At 51.9% G+C, this 21,903-nt stretch overlaps 5 protein-coding genes across 5 annotated transcripts; 3 read left to right on the top strand and 2 right to left on the bottom strand.

Annotated features, from left to right (window-relative positions):
• The first annotated feature begins 25 nt into the window (after positions 1–25).
• On the top strand, positions 26–2,098 carry dtd2 (D-aminoacyl-tRNA deacylase 2). The gene is made up of 3 exons (XM_077565645.1): positions 26–289; positions 895–964; positions 1,485–2,098. The coding sequence occupies exons 1-3, from the start codon at positions 173–175 to the stop codon at positions 1,787–1,789; spliced, it is 492 nt and encodes a 163-aa protein (XP_077421771.1). The 5' UTR covers positions 26–172; the 3' UTR covers positions 1,790–2,098.
• Positions 2,099–2,684: 586 nt separating this feature from the next.
• On the bottom strand, positions 2,685–5,838 carry LOC144051925 (uncharacterized). The gene is made up of 4 exons (XM_077565547.1): positions 4,917–5,838; positions 4,525–4,725; positions 3,942–4,152; positions 2,685–3,318 (listed from the first exon to the last, which is right to left on the bottom strand). The coding sequence occupies exons 1-4, from the start codon at positions 5,620–5,622 to the stop codon at positions 3,066–3,068; spliced, it is 1,371 nt and encodes a 456-aa protein (XP_077421673.1). The 5' UTR covers positions 5,623–5,838; the 3' UTR covers positions 2,685–3,065.
• A 964-nt stretch (positions 5,839–6,802) lies between these two features.
• Positions 6,803–9,624, bottom strand: yipf6 (Yip1 domain family, member 6). The gene is made up of 2 exons (XM_077565534.1): positions 9,039–9,624; positions 6,803–8,084 (listed from the first exon to the last, which is right to left on the bottom strand). The coding sequence occupies exons 1-2, from the start codon at positions 9,399–9,401 to the stop codon at positions 7,737–7,739; spliced, it is 711 nt and encodes a 236-aa protein (XP_077421660.1). The 5' UTR covers positions 9,402–9,624; the 3' UTR covers positions 6,803–7,736.
• A 316-nt stretch (positions 9,625–9,940) lies between these two features.
• On the top strand, positions 9,941–13,906 carry snapc1b (small nuclear RNA activating complex, polypeptide 1b). Its single transcript, XM_077565520.1, has 10 exons — positions 9,941–10,474; positions 11,011–11,167; positions 11,252–11,392; positions 11,540–11,644; positions 11,712–11,873; positions 11,943–11,996; positions 12,178–12,240; positions 12,965–13,100; positions 13,215–13,283; positions 13,414–13,906. The coding sequence occupies exons 1-10, from the start codon at positions 10,341–10,343 to the stop codon at positions 13,440–13,442; spliced, it is 1,050 nt and encodes a 349-aa protein (XP_077421646.1). The 5' UTR covers positions 9,941–10,340; the 3' UTR covers positions 13,443–13,906.
• Positions 13,907–14,046: 140 nt separating this feature from the next.
• Positions 14,047–20,611, top strand: syt16 (synaptotagmin XVI). Its single transcript, XM_077560037.1, has 8 exons — positions 14,047–14,261; positions 14,572–14,696; positions 15,265–15,444; positions 17,322–17,489; positions 18,309–18,532; positions 18,665–19,150; positions 19,216–19,393; positions 20,081–20,611. Exons 1-8 carry the CDS (start codon positions 14,047–14,049, stop codon positions 20,395–20,397), a joined length of 1,893 nt encoding a protein of 630 aa, XP_077416163.1. The 3' UTR covers positions 20,398–20,611.
• The last annotated feature ends 1,292 nt before the right edge of the window (positions 20,612–21,903 follow it).

Genomic DNA, 21,903 nt, shown 5'->3' with positions numbered 1-21,903 from the left:
TCTTCAAACTTCCGGTGTGACAACCAGAAAGTGAAACAGGTTTCAATTCACGTTTCCTGCTTTTCAAACAAGGCAGATCGTGAGTGTTTAGCGTTTGTGTTTTGTTTGCTCGCGCGCGTTTTTGTTGTTTGTTTGTACATTCTCTTGCAAGAGATTGTTTTAGCGGAGTGTCATGGCTGGCAGAAGCGATTGTACGGCTCCGGTGGCCCGCACGGTTGTGCAGCAATGTTTGCAGGCGAGGCTGCAGGTGAAGCCGCAGGACGAGCACCAACAAGCTCAGTGGGTTCAGGTCAGACAGAGACTCCTACTTAATTCGCATCATAACGTCTTTCAAAGTTTCCGCTCATCAAAAGAGAAAATAAAAGGCAGTGGATGTATTTTTTTTTTTTTGCCGTGACCAGGCAGCGACTCTCCTGCTAGCGTTATTTTGCCGTGAACGGCTCCGGTTCATCGACGGACCGAGTCATGCGTGTTACCCGCTTCTGTGTCTCTTTTTATGAGCTTTGTTTTGAAATCATTAGCAGCTTTCAACCCTCAGCATATAAACTGTTGCTATCAACAAATTTGTAGTTCAAAAGCGTACGAACGAACTGGAGCAGGATTTGTAGCCGTTTTCACTTTCGCCGCGACTTGGCACACACACGCACGTACATACACACACACACACACACACACACACACACACACACGCACACACACACACACACTGGCGGAGAGTGTGAGATCTTGCAGATCTCGCGCGATTCGCGGCAAAGTAGCGCGCGGTGGCGAGTTGCTAATCACGGCAAAATATCCACACCGAAAGTGAAACCCAGCTGCCGTTATATTCAGGGTTCTAATGGTCAATGGACCTTTTGGACCAGCGGCCAATGTGTTGTGATGTGAATATTGCAGATTGAAAGAGGAATGGTGGTCTACGTTTGCTTTTTGAAAGGCGCAACCGAAGACATCCTTCCCAAGATGGGTGAGTTGCCGCCCCCTTTTCAAACCACAACTGTCGGGTCGACATCTTCTCTTATTTTAAATCGGCATACTGGAACTCCACAAAGTATTCAGGAAAGAGAGGATGCACCGAACATCGCATCTCCTCTCTTCGGGAGACGCCATTTTGTTTGAGAATTTGCGAGCTTGTGACGTGTTTTGGTCCGAGCTCCACGAAAGCCTTTCACAGTTTGTAAATGTAAACGACATCACTCATTGCTGGCACTTTAGCATTTTGCGGTCATTGAATGCTTTAAAAGCATCTTTTGTTGGGGCGTGTGGAACAGATGAATAGCTATGAAATTCATTTCAACAGGACCACCTGTAAGGTAGCGTGGAAGGCGCACACTTGACCCCGTTGCGTAGTCATTCACGCCATATTGGCGTTGTGGGCGTGGTCAGACAGCGGTCCCATTTTGAATTGAAGGCATGAATGTTTCAGTAGCCGGCATTTGTGTACAAGAGAATGAAAAGTTGACTTCCCACGCCGTCCTCTTGCGCAGTTTCCACGCTGCTCAACGTGCAACTGTGCGAGTCTTCGTCCGGGAAGTTGGTGTCGCTGACGGAGCTCCCGGGCAGCCTCCTGGTGGTCCCTCAGGCCACGCTGGGGGGCAAAGCCAAAGGCAGGAGCATGCAGTATCACCACAACGTGGCCAAGGAGGACGGAAAGCGACTCTACAGCCGCTTCGTGGCTCTGTGCCAGCAGGCGGCCGGCGCCGGCGTCGGCGTGCACCACGGCACCTACGGGAACCGGCAGGTCCTCCACCTGCAAACCAACGGGCCGCACACGCACCTCATGGAATTCTGAATTTGGAGTGCGGTCACCGAAATGTGGGAAGAAATCCCAGCCTGCCGCCGCCGTTCTGTACTGAGGCGGCGGTCGTCGGACCGGGGACAACATTCGTCCCCAAAAACGAAACTAATCTCCACAGTGCAGAATTGAAAGCAACTTTTGAAAAAACGCTTCATTTCCTGCTTTGATCGTTTTCCACAATAAAAGCAAACTTTTGCAAGCCTTGTTTTGATGAAACACAAAATAATCGTCCTTATGTTGCTTCGCAAGCGCTGCGGCTCTTTTGAAAGTGCTTCCTCAAATAAAGCCGACTTGAAATCAGGATTGGGACCACTTTCTGACGGCTCTTACAAGTTAGTCGATGATTTAAAGAGACTGCGTTTAATGCCGGCCGTCGCCCTTTCAAACCCTTTCAAACCACAACACTGGGAAATGGCGAAGCTCGTCGCGTTTTGCAAACATCCCCATTTGCAAGTTAGGGATTCGTTAGCATAGCATTCGCTTCCTTTATTTAACATAACCGTAGTTTTCACTGCTGCCGTCAATCGCAGCCAGGCCACGCCCACAACCCTTTTCGCAAAAGCGGCCATTTCAAGTCGGGTCTGGCTTCCGACCCTTGAAAGCATAGGTGTCAAACCCGGGTCCTGCAGGTTTTGGAGGGTTTGATTGCAATCAACTTGTGCAGAGCTTGCTGATGAGCTGATCATATATCAGCTGTGTTGGAGAAGGGAAACCTCCCGAACCTGCAGGACTGACACCTATACTTGAAAGGACTGGCACGCACCAACGAAATGGGTTTGACGGACACGCCTCGTTTTTCTTTCTTTTTTTTCGATTCCGAATCGTCAGAAGTGTTGAACGCTCAGCTGGAATTTTGTGCCACCAAATCATCTCATGCATGGAGAGAAAAAAAGGATGACATGGTTTAATTTCTTCACCTTGTGACGACAACAAATGTACAAAACCTTTTTCACCTCCGCAGTCCAATCAGGATCTAAATTCAATTGATGCAAAACGAGTCCACTTGAGGACGTCGCAACAAAACAAAGACACAACAAACACATTTCAAGCTTGCAGTAATCACAAAAGAAAAAAAAAACAACTTTTACACATTTGATGCTTGTCAAGTTGAATGTTGCTTATTTTTCGTTCAACAAGAACAAATTCCTGTCCAGAATTGTTCATTCCTATATCTTGCCGTGTCCCGTCTTTCCACGTGCTATGTTGTCCAGTCCTACCTTGTCCACTTCACACGAGGTGTTGCGCTTGAGCAGGCGCTCCAGGGTTCCCGTCAGTCCCCCTCCCAGACGCAGTTGCACTCTCTGAGCGGGTTCCGGCGGCGCATGGCCGTCACCACGGTGATCCGGTTGGCCGACAGCTGCACCAGCTGGTTGATGAGCTCCTGGACGCAGGGACTGGGCCACGGGTGCCCGTTCAGGTAGTCCCTCAGGATGAAGGAGCGCTCCACCAGCAGCTCCAGACGCTCCAGGTGGCGAAGACGCTGCAGGCTCAGGAGGTCCTTCTCGGGCTCGCGGCGGAAGAACCTGCCAGGGGACCGACCCGCATACATCATCAGCAGCGGCATTAGTCCCGACCCGACCCACATTCTCCGGTCCCGTCTTGTGCAAGTGGGACAAATTACAAAGTTAAGCAGAAGATCAATCATTGGACGAGGATTATTTTGCTTCCTTGTGGTTTTGAAGACGGCACGCGGAGCGCCATCGATTCAAACCCACCTTGGAATGCTGAAATCTCGCCAAAAATGAAGAAACCGGGCTTCGGGACCGAAACCAGACACCGTTTGATTTCACGTGCTCAGTAGTTCCGACCCCAAAAAAAGGACCGTCTTTGGTAGCCGTCCCTAGTTTTGCGTAGTCCTGCCCAGTCTTGCCTCAACATAAACTAGTCACAAAAAAAAAGTTGTCCATTTTGGGCTTTCCAGTGACATTTCAGGATGAGCCTAAAATGTTTGCGGGTCAACCGAACGTGACCTTCTCTAAGCTTTTCAATGCGCACGTCCAACCGTTAAATGTTTGTTGACGTGGAAATTGCCAAAGGACAAAGCTACAGCTGAGGGAGGCGTCCTGTGTGGTCTCAACTTATGCTGTCCCTGCCTTCCTTTGTCCCGTCCCATCGTTCTCCGTCGTTCCGGGCCCGATCCACTCACCGTATGCGCAGCGTCCGCAGTTGAGGGAACAGCATGGGGATGCGCCGGCACAGGCTCCCGCTGGAGCGGTTCTGCTCGATGTCCAGGTGCTCCAGGGCCAGAACTTTGGGCGCGATGGAGTCCAAGTCCTTCAGCGTGATGGCCACGCGCAGCGTTAGCCGCGTGACGCTAGCTGGGATGGTGGTGGTGTACAGCGACAGGGAGTTCCCGCCTGACAACAGGACGCAAAGTCAATTCTCCGCCATTTTGGCAAATTCCGATTTGAGAAGCATTTTGAAATAGTTAAAAATGGATTTTGTTTGCAGATGACAGCACTTTATTTCATACCAAGGAAAATATTTGTGTGCGTGTTGCCGACAGAACACGTTTTGTGAAGTGAGTGACGTCCATTTTTGAATTGAATGTCGATTTTTGCCGTCTTGCTTACGTTGCCCGGAATAGATGGCGGAAAAAATCAAATAAAATCAAAAGAACTTTTTTCACAAGGATTTTAGTTTTTGCACAGAATATTTCTTTTCTCCCCAATGAGACTTTTGGCGAGTTTGGCGCTGTGGGAGGTCGACGGCCGCAAACGGCGACTCACCCACGATGCTGAGGGTCTCCAGCTGCCGCAGCGGCGCCAGCCAGGACGCCAGGCGGCAGTCCAGCCCGTCGCGGATGTAGCGGTAATGCACGGTGAGCGAGCGCAGGGACGTCAAACTCCTCAGCGCGTTGTAGGGCAGGATGGTCTCGGGGTAGTCCACCAGCTCCAGACTGGTCAGGGCCGGACCCCCGTACGGCGAGCCTGAAGCACACGTCCCATGGCAAAGATTGACACGAGCCGTCCATCAAGCCGCCGAATCAAGCAGACAGAAGCGAGCGTTCCGGTGTGAGAAGAAATAATAATCAAAAGCTTTGGAGAACTCAAATGAAACCAACGGGGTTGGAGAACAGTAGACAGACGAGCGGGGCCCCCCCGGCGGCTTTCGGACCTACCCGGACGCCGCGGCTCCGCCGGGCTGAGGTAGTCGTCGGGCAGCGGCTCCTGGGGCTCGCCCCGCATGCCCCACGACAGGTGCGTGAGCTTGGCCAGGCCCGTCAGCATGCGGTGGAAGTCGTCCCGGGGCACCGGGCGCACGCGGTCCAGGCCGCAGCCCTCCCCCTGCTGGTGGAAGTGCAGATAGCGCAGGTTGCCGAGGCCGGCCAGCGCGCGGACCAAGTCGGCGGCCGAGCGCAGGCGCACGTTGCACACGCTCAGGTGGGTGAGCTGCGCGCTCAGGTGCGAGCCCAGGGCCGGGCCCAGCATGGGTTCGCACCAGGTGGCGTCGCGCACGGCCAGCTCGCGCACGTCCGAGAACTGCAGCAGGTGGTCCAGGTACTTCTGCTTGTAGACGCGACCCCCGTTGACGAAGGCCACCGCGCTGAGCGACGGCAGGAACCTGACCAGGCGCCGCCACTCCTTGCGGCGCAGGTGGCGCACGGCCACGCGCGTGAGCTTGCGCCGGCGCAGCGTGTCCCAGAAGCCGAAGGTGTAGCGGCGCAGGTCCGACAGCACCACCGCCTGGCCCCGCCACAGGTACGGGTGGTCGGCCAGCAGGCGCAGGGCTCGGCACGAGCAGCGCACCGCCTGCATGTCGGCGGGGCCCAAAAAGCTCAGCACCGACACCCACAGCTCGGGCGGCAGCGGCGGCAGCCCCGACATGGCGGCGGGCTCGCCGGCTAAGGCCCGCGGCGGGAGGCCTCGGCGCAAGCTGTGGTGGGCTCGTGCCGCTCAAACGTCATCGCCGTCGGGCTCCTTCTCGAGTCAATGTTGCTTGTCGGACTTGGCGGCGGTGAAGGCGACGCTGGCTTTTTCGCTCTCCATTGTCCCCAGGCCGGAAGGTGACGCCGCGTCACCGGACGTGACGGCGATTCCGCAAGCAGCCTTATTTTTTCTTCTTCTTCGGCGACCGCATGAGCGCCACCCGCACGCAGGAGGCCTCTCGCGGCTGAAGCCAGAGGGCGGCCATCTTACGTTGCCACTTTTGCGGACAACTTGCCCTGCTTTGTGGCAGTGCGCGTTTTACGCTGCCGTCAAGAGTACCTACAATTCCTCAACATGGTGAATTGCGACTCGCGGAGGTTAGCGCCCCCCCCCCCCCCAAAAAACAACTTTCATTGTTGATGACGAGACCAATCTTTGAGTAGCACCCGGAAATACACCTTCGACAAAGTCTTTTTTCTTAGCAATGAAATGTAGCCAATAAGTCGTGCTTCTCCCAGATTTATTGCTACAAAATGTGTGGCATTTTCACCACAGAGGCAGAAAATAACGTGACAACGCAGCAAAGAAATGATTCAAGTTGGGCAGACAACGTAAGATGACCGCTGGTGGCTTGACTTCTCCCACCAGCGACATAAGCGACGTTGACATTCCAACATGTGCACTCGCACATTTATTTGCTAACTCAGAACAACTTTGACAACTTTCCGCGTCAAGAGACGTAAATGTGATTCCTTTCGATCACAGGAAAAGGCAGCGTGATCACTGTTAATAATTACTAAAATAACCTTTGTTGTTGGTCAGCAAGATACATTTGATGTATATTAGCAGTTGTTTTTGGTTTACTTTACTTGGTTAAAGGGGCAGGACCTGATCCGTTTATACTTCTTACTCTTTTTCTAACATGTAAAATGCGCAGCTTATGCTTGCGTGATTTTGAAGCCAAACTTTCTGATGTTGCTTTAGTTGCGTTTATTGTTTTGTATGTTTTGAATATTTTGTCTTTACACTTCTATAACCAGTGTGTGTATGTATATATATATATATATATATATATATATATATATATATATATATATATATATATATAAATAAAATACAAATACCAATCTTGACTCTATTGTAATGTCTCAAGGCATGTTTATTGAACAATTTGTCAGACTTTTCAAAAAGTTTTTTTAATCTTGAACAATTGACATACCTTTAAATTTCTAACAAACCGTTCAGAGAGCTCCCAAGGTTATCAGTACGCCTTAAAAAGTGAAATGGAAACTTAAGCAAGTAAATACCATAGATCGCTATAGTTTTCTACCCTAAATATTTTTCCCCAAAATGTAAAAATACCTGAAATCTTAAAACTTTCACATTTCTTTGTTAATTGCCGAACAAAAACAAACGGTTCAGAAGGTAAGTAAAGAATTGGACGAGAAATGTTTCCTTTTTTGGGGGTCAAAATTGCATGGTGAGGGAGGGACGATAACCTTCACTAAAGAAATGAAAGCCCCCCCCCCCGCTGATCTGCCGAGTTTGCCATTACTGTGCATGCACTTGAGTTCATCTTGACGGGTAAATGTCGGAGGGGGCTGCTCGTCGCATTTGGTGAGCGGGGAGGGGCGTGCCACGGTAAGGTCAATTGTTGCGGCTCGATTGTTCCCAAGTCCCAACAACAACACCACAAGCACCGAGTTGACGCCATTGCCGCATGTGTACCAAAGTGTTAGCCCTCGGCGCTAATCATCAGCGCTAATCAGCAGTCCTCCAAATAATAAGTCAAACAAATTTCACCCACACGTCCGATACGTTCATATTGGACCCATTTGCCAATCCATCAATGGGACGACCGACGACGCAACGCTGCGCATGTTGAACTGTAGCATCTGTGACCGCGTGTGTTCGCGTGGAGGTCCGGTCCTGGCCCGGTGAGTGACGTGGGCGCCAGCGGGTGAGAGTGAAATGTTTGCCTTTAAAGGGGCAAATCCAAACTTTTCACGGTCAGACAAAGTGAAGAACCTTTTGCGACAAACCCTCAGCCTTCGGTCCTTTCGCCGGCTTTTCTAGTGCGCCGGCGAGAAGGTGAGGATCATCCAGCCGATGACAAAGTAGAAGAGGAAGACGGGGTAGACCACCAGGCCCTTGCGGTCGGGCGGCTGGCTGCCGGCCAGGAAGGCGGCAGAGGCGAAGGCGGACCAGCCGAAGGCCGCCGTCACCACCGCCAGCCGTATGGCGAAACCCACGGCGCCGGCGCTGCCCAGCAGGACCAGGCGGCACACCACCATGGCCATCGTCAGCGGCAGGATGCAGTAGCCCAGCACGCACAGACTCTGGAAGAAGGAGATGGTGCCGCCCAGCAGCTTGGAGTTGAGCGTGATGACGATGGAGCCCAGCCACACGATGACAAACACCTGCGGAGCCGCACACACGCAAGCCGTCAAGACTCCGCGTACAATATCAGACATTTTTGTTTGCTTGGACTTTTCCGGCGTAAACTTGCAACTAGCCGCTAACGCGAGACATGCTAACTTCCTGAATCACACTGCTTCCAAAATTGTGCTTTGTGTATCATTCTGCGAGTATCACGTGACCGATGACGTTCGAAGCTTCATACGTCGCAGCGCGTGCTGACGAGCCGAAACGCTTTAGTGACTGGTGGCACTTGAAAGGAAGCCTTAAAGGTTCACAAAGCTTCACATCTCTAATTGCAGGCACCTGGTGCCAGTGTTTGGTGGCAGCTAACCGCGCTCACGGCTAACTTGGAGAGCCATCGGCTCGTCAGCCTGACACACTTGCCGTTCCTACTGATCACTTTCACTACCTGGCCTTTGGAATATGTGCCCTTTTCGTCGGCAAAATCACAAACGTGGTTCTGACCTCACTTTGTCTCATGCAATCGAATCGACGGGAAGAGATTTGTCGAAAATCGCACTCACCGTTTCTAGACAGGAACGCCGTGTGCTGATAGGCCGAGGTTACATTTAAGCTAAAAAAGAAATGAGATGATCTGAAAATGAAAATCAGTTGGCCAATCATTATTAAGTTTGTGTTGTCTTCTGTATTCATAATTTGCTTTTTTTTACCAAGCATCAAACCGATATTTTCATTGATATTTGAATCCCTGATTATTCAATCTCATTTTCAGTAGGATATGCAAATACCAAAAGATTCAACAGCTGCAGAGGGGCCTTCAAGCCTGAAATAGTTGGGGGATGCATTTTTGATGACACAATTTGTTTTCAAGAAAACTCAACTAACTCCCTTCCCTTGTCAGACGCCGCGAGTCGACGCTGTTCGATGAATTGCGTTCACGCACGAGTTTGGTGCGTGCGCGCGCGTTGACGTTTTAGGTCGGGCCGACCTACCTCCGCGAACTGCGGCCCGGCCTGTTCGCCGGAGCGGGCCGCCGCGCCGCCCTGGAGGAGCAGCGCCAAGGTGACGCAGAGCAACAGCGGGCCCCAGAGGTCCCAGTCCCGCAGCAGCTCCGAACTCTGCTTGGGGTACAGCACGTGCACGAACTTCTTGGCCACCGCGCGCAGGTCCCTCAGGATGGTCTCTTTCACCGGCTCGTCCAGCGTCGACACTTCGTCGTCGTCCCCCGCGCCGCCGGCCAAGGACGACGACGAGTCCACCGGGACGGAGATGTCGCCCTCCACGGGGGTGTCCTCCGGAACGGACACCGACGCCAGGCCGGCGAACGGGCGGCTGGCGTCCGCCACGGCCGACATTTTGCTGCGGGCGGAAAACGGCACGACCTGCGACTCGATTCTCTCTGCGCTTCTTCGTCGGGTTCAACGACACAAGACGCCAAGTAATTGCTGTACAAAACAAAGGCCGACTTGATTTCGTTTGGCTCCACGTCAGCCGGAGATTGTTTACTTCCGCTTCCTGTTGCTGTTGTGGCTGCTTCTTCTTTGATTTGCGCTCGCCGCTTGGCAACCAGCGTTTATGCGCAATACCGCCACCTACCGGACTGCATTGGAAACTAGTAGAGCAACTTTGTTACGCAGCCAAACTCGAGTGCCAAAACTAAAATACATAACGTTGAAAATAAATAAATAATAACCTGAAATGTGTAACAATCCGTAGTATGACGCCGCGCCACATGGTGGCGCCTCTTTTTTTTGGTTATATATATATATATATATATATATATATATATATATATATATATATATATATGTATATTGGCCATGGACCTGTTAATGTACATAATTGTAGGCTTATCCGTGACGCATGATAGCATCAAGAAACATCTTTTGTCTTTCAAAAAAGTGAGTTACATGCAGACATCAGCCCATTTTTGCTCCCTATTTGGCTATCCAGTAGCGCCCGTCCATGGCTGTACTCGGCCCAAACCATCAGGCGCGTGAAATATTTGCAACGCGCGTTGCAAAATATTCAATATTTCAGAGCTCATTTATTTTTATACTGAGGTGTTTATTTAATTTAGTCTCGCTGCTACGAAATCATTATCGTATTTGACAAAATCTCTTTTCCGAGCTCCGTGAACGTCTCCGTGTCGCCAGACAATGACGTCACAGACACGAGACGTTTTCAACAACAATGCAGTAAGCCGAACAACCATAACCAGTTTATCTTAATAAAACAAAAAGAAAAAAAAACTCTTTCAAGATGTAGTTGTGTTTATTAATTGGAGTTGGAAGATGAATTCGGCGTGGAAGCAACAAGTTGTTTGGGATTGCGAGGAGCTGCTCGCTCGCTTCCAACAAACGGATTCTGTCCGCTTTGAGGTTTTCTCCAAATTCTGGAGGGAAATGAAGTTTGGACATATATTTTTGTAAGTTCACACTTGAACGCACATAACATTGTTTTTACCCCCTCATAACTATGTACAATTTAAGCGACGGACGGATGGACTGAAATAAGTGGTCCACATTTCTCTGGTCACTTTAAACGTCTGGTAAAATGCAAATCGATAATAAGTCATAATAATAAATCGTGAAATATACACTGTGACGTTTTTGCACTTCTCCAGATGATTTCCAAGCATTTTCTTTTCAGGGGGTAACAATAGCCGAAATCATTTGCCCAAAACGCAGTGGTTATTTTGCCGGCACCGGTAACGCGCCACCCACCGTGATTTTGCGCGCGAGATAACAAAATGTGTGCCAGCTCGCGCCGGAGTTTGAATGTTTCGAAAGCAACGAGTTTATCCTTTTCAAAGGAGTCCAAAGTACTGATGAGTTAGTTTTCAAAGCGAAGCGTGACATTCAAACGTCCCCAGAAAAATACTTTTCATCACGTGACCATCACGTGGAGATTCCAAGGTTTTTGGTCTGACAGCAAAACCTTGGAATGTGTTTGGCGTTTCAGCGGCGCCGCCGGTTGCGAGAAGCGAGCATTCAGCCGTCTGCTGTTGGACGTGACGGCGGTCTACTTCCTGCCCCCCTTCAGCTTCCAGATCCGAGCGGGGGGGCTTTACCTGCTCTACAGCCTCTACTGCTGCCAAACCGCCTCGCCGCCCGTCCGGGTGAGTATCGGCGGCCGGAAAGGAAAGCGTCGCCGTTAACCGGAGAAGCGCCTCGGCGTGTGTCGCGTGCGTGTGCGTGTGCAGATCCGCGTGGCGCTGAAGGACTGGGAGGACGTCCTGACCTTTGAGAAGGACGCCTTGGGGGCGCGGCATCTGGACGTGGTCTTCATCCTGCGTCGGCTGCTCTTCCACAAAGCCTTCCACTTCAGCGCCACGCCCACTTTGGTGAGCTTGAGCCGTCGCAACGCCGCCGCCATCTTCTTCTTCTACTTGCAAAGACGGCAAGCACTCTTTCAAACAAGCCCTTCGCTTCGTAAGCCAGCATTTAACGGCGGTCTTTGACGAGCGGCCATGTTGTTTTTGTGCCGGCAGCTGACGTTCCGGAGGAGCAAGAAGGAGGCTCGTTCTCATCTGCGGAACAAGTTTGTGGCGAGGGCGTGCGGTCCTCACCAGCTCATCGACCGAGACATGCTGGAGGTAAGCGGCGCCGCCAAGATGGCCGCCCAGACGGCTCGCTAACACGCTGCCGGCGCCGCGCCCTCAGGAGGTGTCCAACGTCCAGCGGCTGTACGAGCAGCTCAAGTCGTCCGTCTACTCGCAAGCGCAGCGGGACCGCCTGGGGTTGGACCTGATGGGCAAAAAGCTGCCGGCGCGGCTGCGGGGTCACGTGCTGACGTTCCACAGCTGGCAGAAGCGGAAGCAGCAGGTGAGCCCCACCCAGGTTTGGGCCACGCCTCTTTTCCACACCCTAACGTGCGCGCATACGCTTTGTCAGGACGGGAGCGATTTGGACCAGGACGCCGGCGAGGGGACGTCTCGGCAGGCAGAGGTGCGGCCATCTTGCCTTACGGGAACCACACGGACGCCAGCGAGCGCCCACTCGGGAGCGTTTTTGTTGGTTAGGGATAGACCCTAACCCGCTGACCCCTCGTTCCAACCGGTTCCAACCGGTTCCAACCGGTTCCACTTTTGTGTCTGTCCCTGACCGGATTGTCTCTTGGTGTGTTCAGAGTTCCCGAAGAGCGCAACTGCTGACCTCCATCAAGTCCAAAGCGTACGGTCAAGCAGCCGAGGTTTGTCATCATCACCGCCACGTAGTTCAGGACCGACCCCCGACCCCCGACCCCATCCATCGGACGGCCCGTATCGGCCCAATTTCAAAATCTGCCGTTTGGTTTTCGGCCACAAACTGGTCAATACTTTGGCATGAAAGCGGTCACAAATGCCGCCCAGCGTTGGACCCGACTTTGTTATTTTGTCCTCCGACATTTGAGCCGCCGGAAAAAGTTCAGTCTCATGATTTCTTTCTTTTACTTTTTTAAACTTTGTATATTTCTCTTTTCTCATCAAGTCTTGAAGAACTTTGAATTTTAAAGGGCAATTTTTTTTTCTATTTGACCGTTTTCTTGAAATTGTTCACACAAATGTGAAAGTATTTTCTTACATTAATGAAAGACTTAATTACTTAAGACTTAACTTGAATGAGATGTTGAAAATATTTTCATCCTTGCTGATGTCAATGTTTGTGTTGCTGCAAAATTGACTTTGGAATTCAGCATTTGTGACGTTTTCATCGCGTCCTTGACATGTCAGAAGAATCCATGCGCCGTCGTTCGTTGCAATCGGATTGAATTCAAACGAACGGAAATCAAATGGATCGGATCTCTTGTGAATGGAAATTGGAATCGGTGGAGGAAATTGGAATCGGCGGAGGAAATTGGAATCGGCGGCCGGCCCTCTTGTCAATCCAGTCGTGTTTCCTGTCGATAATTGCTGCTGTGGCGTTTGCATGTGCAGGTGCGCAAGTCCCGCCGCCATCGGCAGGTGGAGGTGGACGCCGGCGAGCAGTCGGGCCCCGCCCTTCCAAAAGTACGCAGCAGGTCCGGCAAAATGTCACTCAAAGCCAGAACCAAGCAGAACCTTCGCATTGGAGGTAAGTGCTTTCAAAGGCGAGGATCTACCGTCCGGTATCGGCGGGCTTGACGAGTAGCCGATACGTCGGAGCAAAATGACGATGGGGCGTTTGTCATTTTGTGTCGGCCATCAGGCGACCAATCCGCCGCCGCGTCCACTCGCATCCATCGTCTGAGCGTCCTGGACGCCGAGCGCCCCGAAGGTATGGCCCGCCCGCATGGTCGTCGTCATCATCATCTTCGTCATCATCATCATCTTCGTCATCATCTTCGTCATCGTCTTCGTCATCGTCATCGTCGCCTCATCTCACGCTTTTTCTTTTGTCTTTTCAGCCAACAAGGAAGAAAATGCCGTCGAGTGACAAGCGGAAGTTTGGATGTCGTGACGTCAACATTCATATGGAGTTGAAAAAGAATTTTGTTTCCTTTGCTGAGAACAAAACATCAAAGACTGTCTTGTGTCCGTCCGTCCTGTCTGCAAAAATGTGTTGGGTGGAAAGATGAGCCCGTTATGTTGTCAAGCAGAAACACGTTTGTCATATTTGCGCTCGCACACAAAAATTCTCCAACCAAAAGTCAAACGGACGCCGTTCGACGAGACGACGAAAACTAAATGGACAATTTTGTCATCGACTAAAACAACAAAAGTGACGGAAATTGCCCAAATCCAACGTGAAGAAAGCAATGAAATGTGAGAGAGAGAAAAAGACAAGCTGGGAAACGGTTGACTGCATTTGATTTCATGTTCAAACATTGATTTTGTTTCGATTATTGTCAGTCCGTGTTTGACCCAAACAAAGCGCAATAAAGACACCGTTGTGGCAAATGTGTCTTGTTGTTGCAAAGAGCAGCTCAGGGTCTGCCCGGAGACTGGGAGGTCGCGGGTTCAAGTCAAAGTCTCTGCAAATGGGACCCATCCCTGCTTGACACTCAGCATTAAGGGTTGGAATTGGGGAAGAGGGTTCGATGACCAAATGGTTTTCCGGGGGCGTGTCCTCAACAAAACAGCAGCGCCGTCGGGAGCGTGTTTGTCGACTATCCAGCCACGTCTCCCTGTTCCACACGCAGCTGCTTCCAATGACTGCTCATCAGCAAGATAACGACCCTCACCTGTGTTGGAGAAAGGAGACAGGCTGGATAGTGAGGACCGTCCAAAAGCCTCACGCCGCCTGGTTACCGCGGTAACACAGTCCTCCTCAGCTTCCGTCTCCCTGACGCTGCCGGCTGATTGGCCGTTTCCGCCGACCGCTTCCTGTTGGGCTTGGCCAGCCGACGGCAAACGTCTTTGGGCGCGTGTTGGTTCTGCGCTTGCTTTTCTACTTTCCGGTCGCTCTGAACTTCTGTTTGCTCACAAAGCCGCAGGCGCTGCGTGCGCGTCAACACGTGTGTGTGCGTGCGCGTCAACACGTGTGTGTGCGTGCGCGTCAACACGTGTGTGTGCGTGCGTGCCTACGGGCCACACCTTCATCCTTCGCCACACGCATGGAGCAGACGTCGGAACAGCGAGCCGGAGGTTAACGCAGAGACGGAAGAGTTCGGGAAGTCGGACCAAGACGCATTCAAAGTCTGCAAGGAAGAAGACGAGCAGAAGTTGCTCAGGAAAAGGAGGAGCAAATGTGAGAAGTGGGGGGGGACGGGGGGGGATTTGTGGAGGACCACGTCAAAGAAGAAAACGAGGAGCAGAAGATATGAGCAACTCGACGACAGCGCCATCTGCGGATTTTGAAAGTAGGTGTGGCTTGACGATCGCTGGCTGACGAGTGCTGCGGATTCGCGGCGGCCGGACCGAGTTTGTTGCCGTCGCCGCGCAAGTCGAACCGACGTCACCTTGACTTGAGTGCGGATCTTTTTGTCCGTCTCCACCGTTGCGATCTTGGAAAAACGTACAAATCCGTGTTTGGCGGAGGCGGCAAATGCAAACGTGGATTTGAAACCGCTTCTTTCAAGTCTCGTGTACTTGGGGTCGTTGCCCAGCTCGTTGTTTATTCATGTGCTGCGTTTCCGCGGCAACGGCGGGCCACGCTCACGCATTCACGTCTTCACGTCTCTCGCTCTTTTGGGGGCTTTGACATGATGTCAAACGCTTCCCAACCAGCGTTTGTGCGCACGCGGGTGCGGGTTGTGTGTTGGTGCGGTCTGATGAGTTTGTCACCGTGTGTCCCTTCTTCCTCCTGCTGCGACCAGTCACGATGGAGGCGGTGGGCTTCCTGACGGCGGTGGGGGTCTTCATCGCGGCCCTGGCGCTCGTCTTCCTTTTCATCAACAAGATGCTCTGCTTCTCCAAAGTGGGCGGAGCTCCGTGTCTGGAGCAGCCCCGGCAGCAGCGCCGGCGCCACCGCTCGGCGGGAGTCCGGCAGGGCCTCGGTGAGACGTGGCCTGACACGCACACACATCCATTGAGGTTTGGGCGCAAATGTGGCTTTGCTAAATGGGCCGACGCGCGTGCAACCGCAATGCGGCAGATGCCGGCGACTTCCGGCTTTTACACATCAGCGCCGTTTGCGGCCACTGCTGGCCGCCTTCCAACACTCGCACCCCCACCCCGGCGCCCCCCAACCGCCTCTCAACTCTCTCATATGCTTCGGACAACGGAGACCTCGAAACCGAGGGGCACAAAGGCGGAAGCGCAAGAAGTGGCACGCGGCCCGCACGTCGCAAACAGGAAACGGAAACAAAGCTGATGTGTGAAAACCAGGAAGTCCCGCCTCCCCCATTAGGAACTGCAGCGTTTAATGTAATTGATCTGTTCCAGCCCCAAAATCAAGTCATACTTCATTTATGTACAGTAAATACACTAATATACTGTAAAAAATATCTATAATAATAATTCAATGACATTTTACAAGAATTAGCTGTCAACTTTTTTGCCAGTTATTTCTTGTCAAATGTCCAGTAAGACGCAGAAAAGTGTCTTCTGTGTTTCTAAAGCATTGGCTGATTTCCGCGTCGATATTCCCGGGAACTTGCAAAAAAATACATTCATCATAAAGTGTGAAAGTGCTCCACATTTCTTTTGAGCATCTTTGAAATGTTGCCATTGTTTCGCTCACCTCATGATGGGCGAGAACGTTCGCATTTGTTAAAAGCAGAAGAAGGAAAAAAGTGGGTGTGGCCACGTCTGTGTTTGCTGAAAAAGTCAACAAAAGGTTCAAAGCAAACATGGCACCAAAACGCTCCGGCGGGACTCGCCGGTCCGGTCGCACCTCAAACAAGATGCTAGCAGTTAGCATGCGAGCGCTAGGATGCAAAACCTGACTTGGATCTGCCGTTCAGGGAGGTCAAGTTTAGTTTAGGACCCAAACGCACGGAAGCAAGACAAGGAGGCAGAAGTCATGTAAAAAAAAAAAGGAATTTAATTATACCAAAGAAAAGCAAAGTCCAAAATGGTGAAAGTAAAGACAAAACGCGTTTTTGAGGACAAAAAGGCAAAAACCGGCAGCATGACGGGAAGAAAACGACAACCAATCGACGCACACGCTAACGACACAAGACGCACCTGCGGCAGGACAAGTGGCCGAGGGCAGCGATTGGTTGACGCCAGGATGGGCGGGATTACACTTCACAAGACCCAGAGAGACACGCGAGGAAAAACGGAACCCAAACATGACACGGCAGAGGTTCAACCAAGTCGGCTTTCGTTCTTTTGCAGCTGAATCAAAAAGATCCAAAAAGTTTCAACTGAAGTTCACAAAAGCACACACACAAAAAGCACACACACAAAAAGCACACACACAAGCATCTGAAATGTGTCGATTCAGTGTTACTTCGTTACTTTGCGCTTCAGTTGTTGTCGACCTTGTTTGTGTTTGAGGTGAGCCGCTTGAAACGTTGAGGATGAAGCTGACGTTCCATCGGCGCCGCGTCGTCGTCCGTCCGCTCACATTAGCTCACAAAGCGGCGGCTCGCTAGGATTAAGGCGGCAGTTTGTAAGTTACGTTTATTTGTGTAGCATAAAAAAGTGTGGCGGAGGCAGACACGTGCGCGTGCGTGTAACGGAGCAACAGAAGCGTGAACACAAAAAGCCAAAAAGTCAAACGGAAAGAAAAAAAACGGACAAAAAGGCATCTTCTGCTTAACAAGATCTTATGGCGGCAAATGACGGCTGGGAACGTCTCGCCAGCAAACGGCGCCGGAACACGAGATATAAAAGGAACCACCCAACGGCGTCCTCAAATTGGACTTGGGTCTGGCTGGGGAATAAAAGTGCCATGATTTTTGTCCCGTCTTCTGTGTGCGTCCAGCCAAGAGCGTGGACGACCACGGCGACCAATCGTCCTCGGACAGCGACAACCAGATGATGAAGCAGTTTAAGATGTCCGTCTCGCGAGCGCACAGTTTGCGCTCGGAGCGGCCGCCGGAACGCGCCAGGGGACTCCGCAACGTGTTTGCCGACTTGCCGGATTGGGAAGGTACGCGCTCATCTGGTTTGGGACGGGATGTCCTTTTGCCTGTCTTTTGACTTTTTATCCCATACAGTCATTTTGGTAGGTTTTATTTTGCTGACAGTTGTCCATGACTGGTTTTGATCTGGTGCAAATGACCACACGTGCAAATGACGATGGACCCACACTGAACAAACACGAGAGACTAAATACACCAATGAGACACACGTGAGGAACACACTGAGGGCGCACACACACACTGGGAAGGGAAGAAAGACACAAGTGGACGTGATCAGACGTAACGAGGGACGAGATCAGGAACGCGTGACAAACACTAAGACAAAAAGCCAAACACAAGAAAAAGAAAAAGGCAGAAGTCGCAAGTTCACGACATTTACAGAAAAAACTTTTGGATGAAACCCGTACTTGACTTTGAGTTGATGAAAACTGAGGACATTTTCATCAAAGAAAATTACATTTGAGTCTCTTTAGTGTCACATCTTGTTTTGTTCAACGGAAACAAAGCGACATTTTAGCATCATTTTTTTATTCTCTAAACCACATTCAGTCTCATTTTTATTTGTCAACAATATTCAAGATTTCATGATCGTTAACGTCACGTCTCATTTTACTCCCGTGGTTTGCTGGCCAAGATATCGAGTCCCAATTTGTCGATAGCAACCTCAGAGCTGCCAACTCTTGTGGATTGTCCGTATTTTGTTTCGCTCCATCCGTTTATTTACAATCTGGCAGCTTGCATAGAATCCGTTCCGAGTAAAAGCCGCTACGATTGCGTCCGAGAGCCGAATTGCGGCGGTCAACCAAGTGGCGCCAATCTGCTTCCAGACGATTTCCCGGCAGCCGTCACCGCGGCGACCTGCCAGCCGGACCGTCCGGATGAGCTTCGGGGGGAGATGCCAGAAGGACCCCCGCCACCGCAGCAGCACTCAAAGGCCGCGTGGGAGGAGGGCCCCGTGCCCTCCGCCCCCTCCGCCGGTAAAACGCCAATCACGGACGTGGATTCGGGGGGTCGGCAAACTGCTGAGGACTCCGCCGCATGGACGCCTCAGGTACTGCGCACGGCAAATAACTGAGGGCAACCAAAATGTCCCCACACGGGACAAGCAAGCTGACAACAAAGCGTCAATAAGCCGGATGCCAGTCAAAGTGTCACCCGGGCTCCCTTTTTGTCGCTCACTCAGGACGCCGCCGCCGCGCCGCCGCCGCCCACGCCCACGGCGCCGCCGCCGCCGCCCGTCTCCAAGTGCTGCGACCTGCTGGTCTCCTTGCAGTACCGAGCGGCCGGCGAGAAGCTGCTGGTCACTGTGGTGTCGGCGCAAGACCTTCCCGAGCGGCGGCGGAGCGGGACGGACGGCTGGCAGGTGCATGTGGTCCTCCTGCCGGCCAAGAAGCAGAGACACAAGACTTCGCTCCGGCGGCTGAGCTCGGCGGCTCCGGGTCCCGACGGTGGCCCGGCGGCGCTGGGCTTCGGCCAGACCTTCGCCCTGACGCACGTGGAGGCCTCCCGGTTGCCGGCGTGGGCGCTTCGCTTCCGCATGTACGCGCTGGATGGCAGGATGTCCCGGCGGCGGATGATGGGCGAAACGGTTCTGCCCCTGGCCGGCGTGGACCGGGCCGGAGGATCCGCCGACATCCGTCTGGTCTTGTTGCCGCAAGGCAACATGAAGGTAGTTTGCGGACGTTTGGCGCCGTTCTTCTGCGGTGGGTTCCTGACGGTTCTGGTTCTCGGCAGAGTGTGGACTCGCAGCTCAGCCTGGCCGGCGACACGGCGTCGTCAACGTACTCGCTGACGAGCAGCGCCGGCCCCGAGCTCCTGATGGGTCTGTCCTACAGCGCCACAACCGGGAGGATGGCGGTGGAGATCATCAAGGGGAGCCGCTTCGGGAACACGGCTGCCGGCAGACCTCCAGGTACTCGTCTTCCTCGTCATGTCCTTTATTGTGTCCTCTGTGGACGTTTTCCATCTCTTGGTCATCTTGATCGTCGACGTTCTCGTCCTGCCCTTCGTCTTGGGAATTCTTGCCAGCGTTTGGCTACTTCCTTTCTGGTCTTTCTGAGGCGTTCTTTGTTCCTTCAAGTTCCCCGTCTAACGGGTCATTCATCATGAGCGTCCTTGCTCATTTTCATCATTTGCATCTTGATTTTCGTCTTCTTCATCTTGTTGCTGTTCTTCCTAATGTTCTTTTGTTTCTTCTCCATGTTGTCCCTCCTCACCATTTTTCAAATCTTTGACGTCATTAGTGCTGAATTGCAATTGGATTTTGTAATTGCATCGGCTGCAATTGGACTGGCCATGGCTGGATTTGGGCTTGGTGCGTTCGCAGAAGGCAAAGCTAACGCTACTTGCACTTTGTTTTGTTTTGGGGGGCAAGTGCAACTCCAAACAGGTCAGCAAACGATTCACTCTCTCCCTGGGCTCGGGAGTAACACAGACCGCTAGCACCCTCTATTGCTCCCTAGCGGAATTGCACTCGAGTCACCACGCAACACCCACCATGACCACCTGAGGGGCTCCGTAGAATCCAATCTCGGCTCACGTTCTTTCGTCGTCCCTCACGCTCGTTTTCCATCTGGACCTTGTCCCACTTGCGGTTCAGATACGTCGATCCGGCTGACGCTGCTCAACTCGGTGGGTCGCGAGATCTCCCGCTGCAAGACGTCGGTGCGCCGCGCTCAGCCCAACCCGGTGTACAAGGAGACGTTCGTCTTCCAGGTGGCGCTCTTCCAGCTGGCTGACGTCACGCTCATGGCGTCCGTGTACGACCGCCGCCGCCGCCTCAAGCGGAAGGAGATGATCGGCTGGGCCGCCCTGGGCCAGAACAGCAGCGGCGAGGAGGAGCGCGTGCACTGGAGGGACATGAAGGACGCGCGCGGGTGCCAAGTGTGCAGGTGGCACGTCCTCCTGGAGGCCTGACGCACGCGCGCGCGCGCGCACATACGCTTGGGCTCAGTGGTATAGTAAGCCCTGGAGAAGTGGCGAGACACGTTTTGATTTGGAATAAATACATCGCAAGACACTGGTGGAAATAAATTGTATTTGTGTATTTGGTGATGCAAAAGGAAAATATGTGAAAATGGCCTGCATGTACCCATCAAAGTGATTAAAACTGGATGTCACTCAGAAAATAGAGAATTGACTCGGGAACGCATTTTAACTGCAGTTGCAGTGTTGCGCCTTTATGGAGGCGCTATATCAACAGCAGTGCACCGGCAAGACCTGAAACAACTACTGAAGAAGAAACTGCTTCTTCTTTTTTTTAAACTTTAATTAATGTACCGAAGAAGACACAGTTGAAAGTCAGAAAAACACATTAGATGCAAATATACGTCATAAGAGATAATAATTATAAACAAAACGCTGAACTGTATTTACATTTTTTTTTTAATTGATTGTATTTTTTAAAAAGTTGTCAACTTTGTATTCCTTTAATTTCTCATTTCTAGTCCCTGATGGCAAAATGGTTGCAGGAGGGCGGCCCATAATGGTGGCGGTCACCACCGCGAGTACCGATACCTTAAAATAAAACGGGTATTGGCAACCCATCATAGGCAGGTTGGCACCACCTCTGCCTCAATTTGAGCAGTTGTGTAGTAGCTAGCAAGTTGTAGCAGGCAGCTAGCAATGCTTACGCCGAGAAAGCGGACGATCAACATACCTGCAATCGATTGGTTCGGATTTTCAGCTGCTGGCTCGTTTCCACCCGCCAAATGTAGAGCGCGCAAATGGACGTCTTCGGTGACATCTTTGGCGTAAATCGCTGCCGTCTCATCGTACTTGCTTGAACCCGCTGGAGACATTGAGCTGGAAACTCCCTTCATTCGATCCCGGTCACATAACGGCAGATGCCAAAGCAGCAGAGGTTATTTTGGTGGCGGCTCGGGTCCTACCGGGTCCTACCGGGTCCTACCGGGTCCATGAGAACTCGAGCCAACACCGGCTTGCCTCTCCCGGAACTCTCCGCGAGCTTCTCCTTTGCACACTTGCTTCTGCTGTCATATGAAATGAAGGTGAACGGCAGCAGTTCTTGGGTCAGATACCAGCGGTGGTTGTTCATTTTCGGGGCGAACACAGCTTTTTATTTCCACTTATATATATTTTATGTAATTTTCAAATTCTATTTTTTTTTATATCCGTTTTTATTTTCACTTTTAGTCATGTTATTTATTTAGAATTTTGGCAGTTGAGGTCCTCCACATGGGACAACTTAGACAAACTACACTCGCACCCGTCGACGGGACCGCGCAACCGAGGGCCACAAAGGCAGAAGCGCAAGAACTGGGACGCGGCCCACACGTCGCAAACAGGAAACGGAAACAAAGCTGAGGTGCGAAAAGTCCCGCCTCCTCCGCCCCATTGAAAACCATTCCAACGGTTTTGTTTGTCGCCACCTTGGTCACATCTCGTGCCCGCTTGCGGCAA

Source organism: Vanacampus margaritifer, chromosome 1 (genome assembly GCF_051991255.1).
Source record: "Vanacampus margaritifer isolate UIUO_Vmar chromosome 1, RoL_Vmar_1.0, whole genome shotgun sequence".
In the NCBI taxonomy this organism is placed as follows: domain Eukaryota; kingdom Metazoa; phylum Chordata; class Actinopteri; order Syngnathiformes; family Syngnathidae; genus Vanacampus; species Vanacampus margaritifer.
This window is presented reverse-complemented; position numbering and strand designations above follow the sequence as displayed.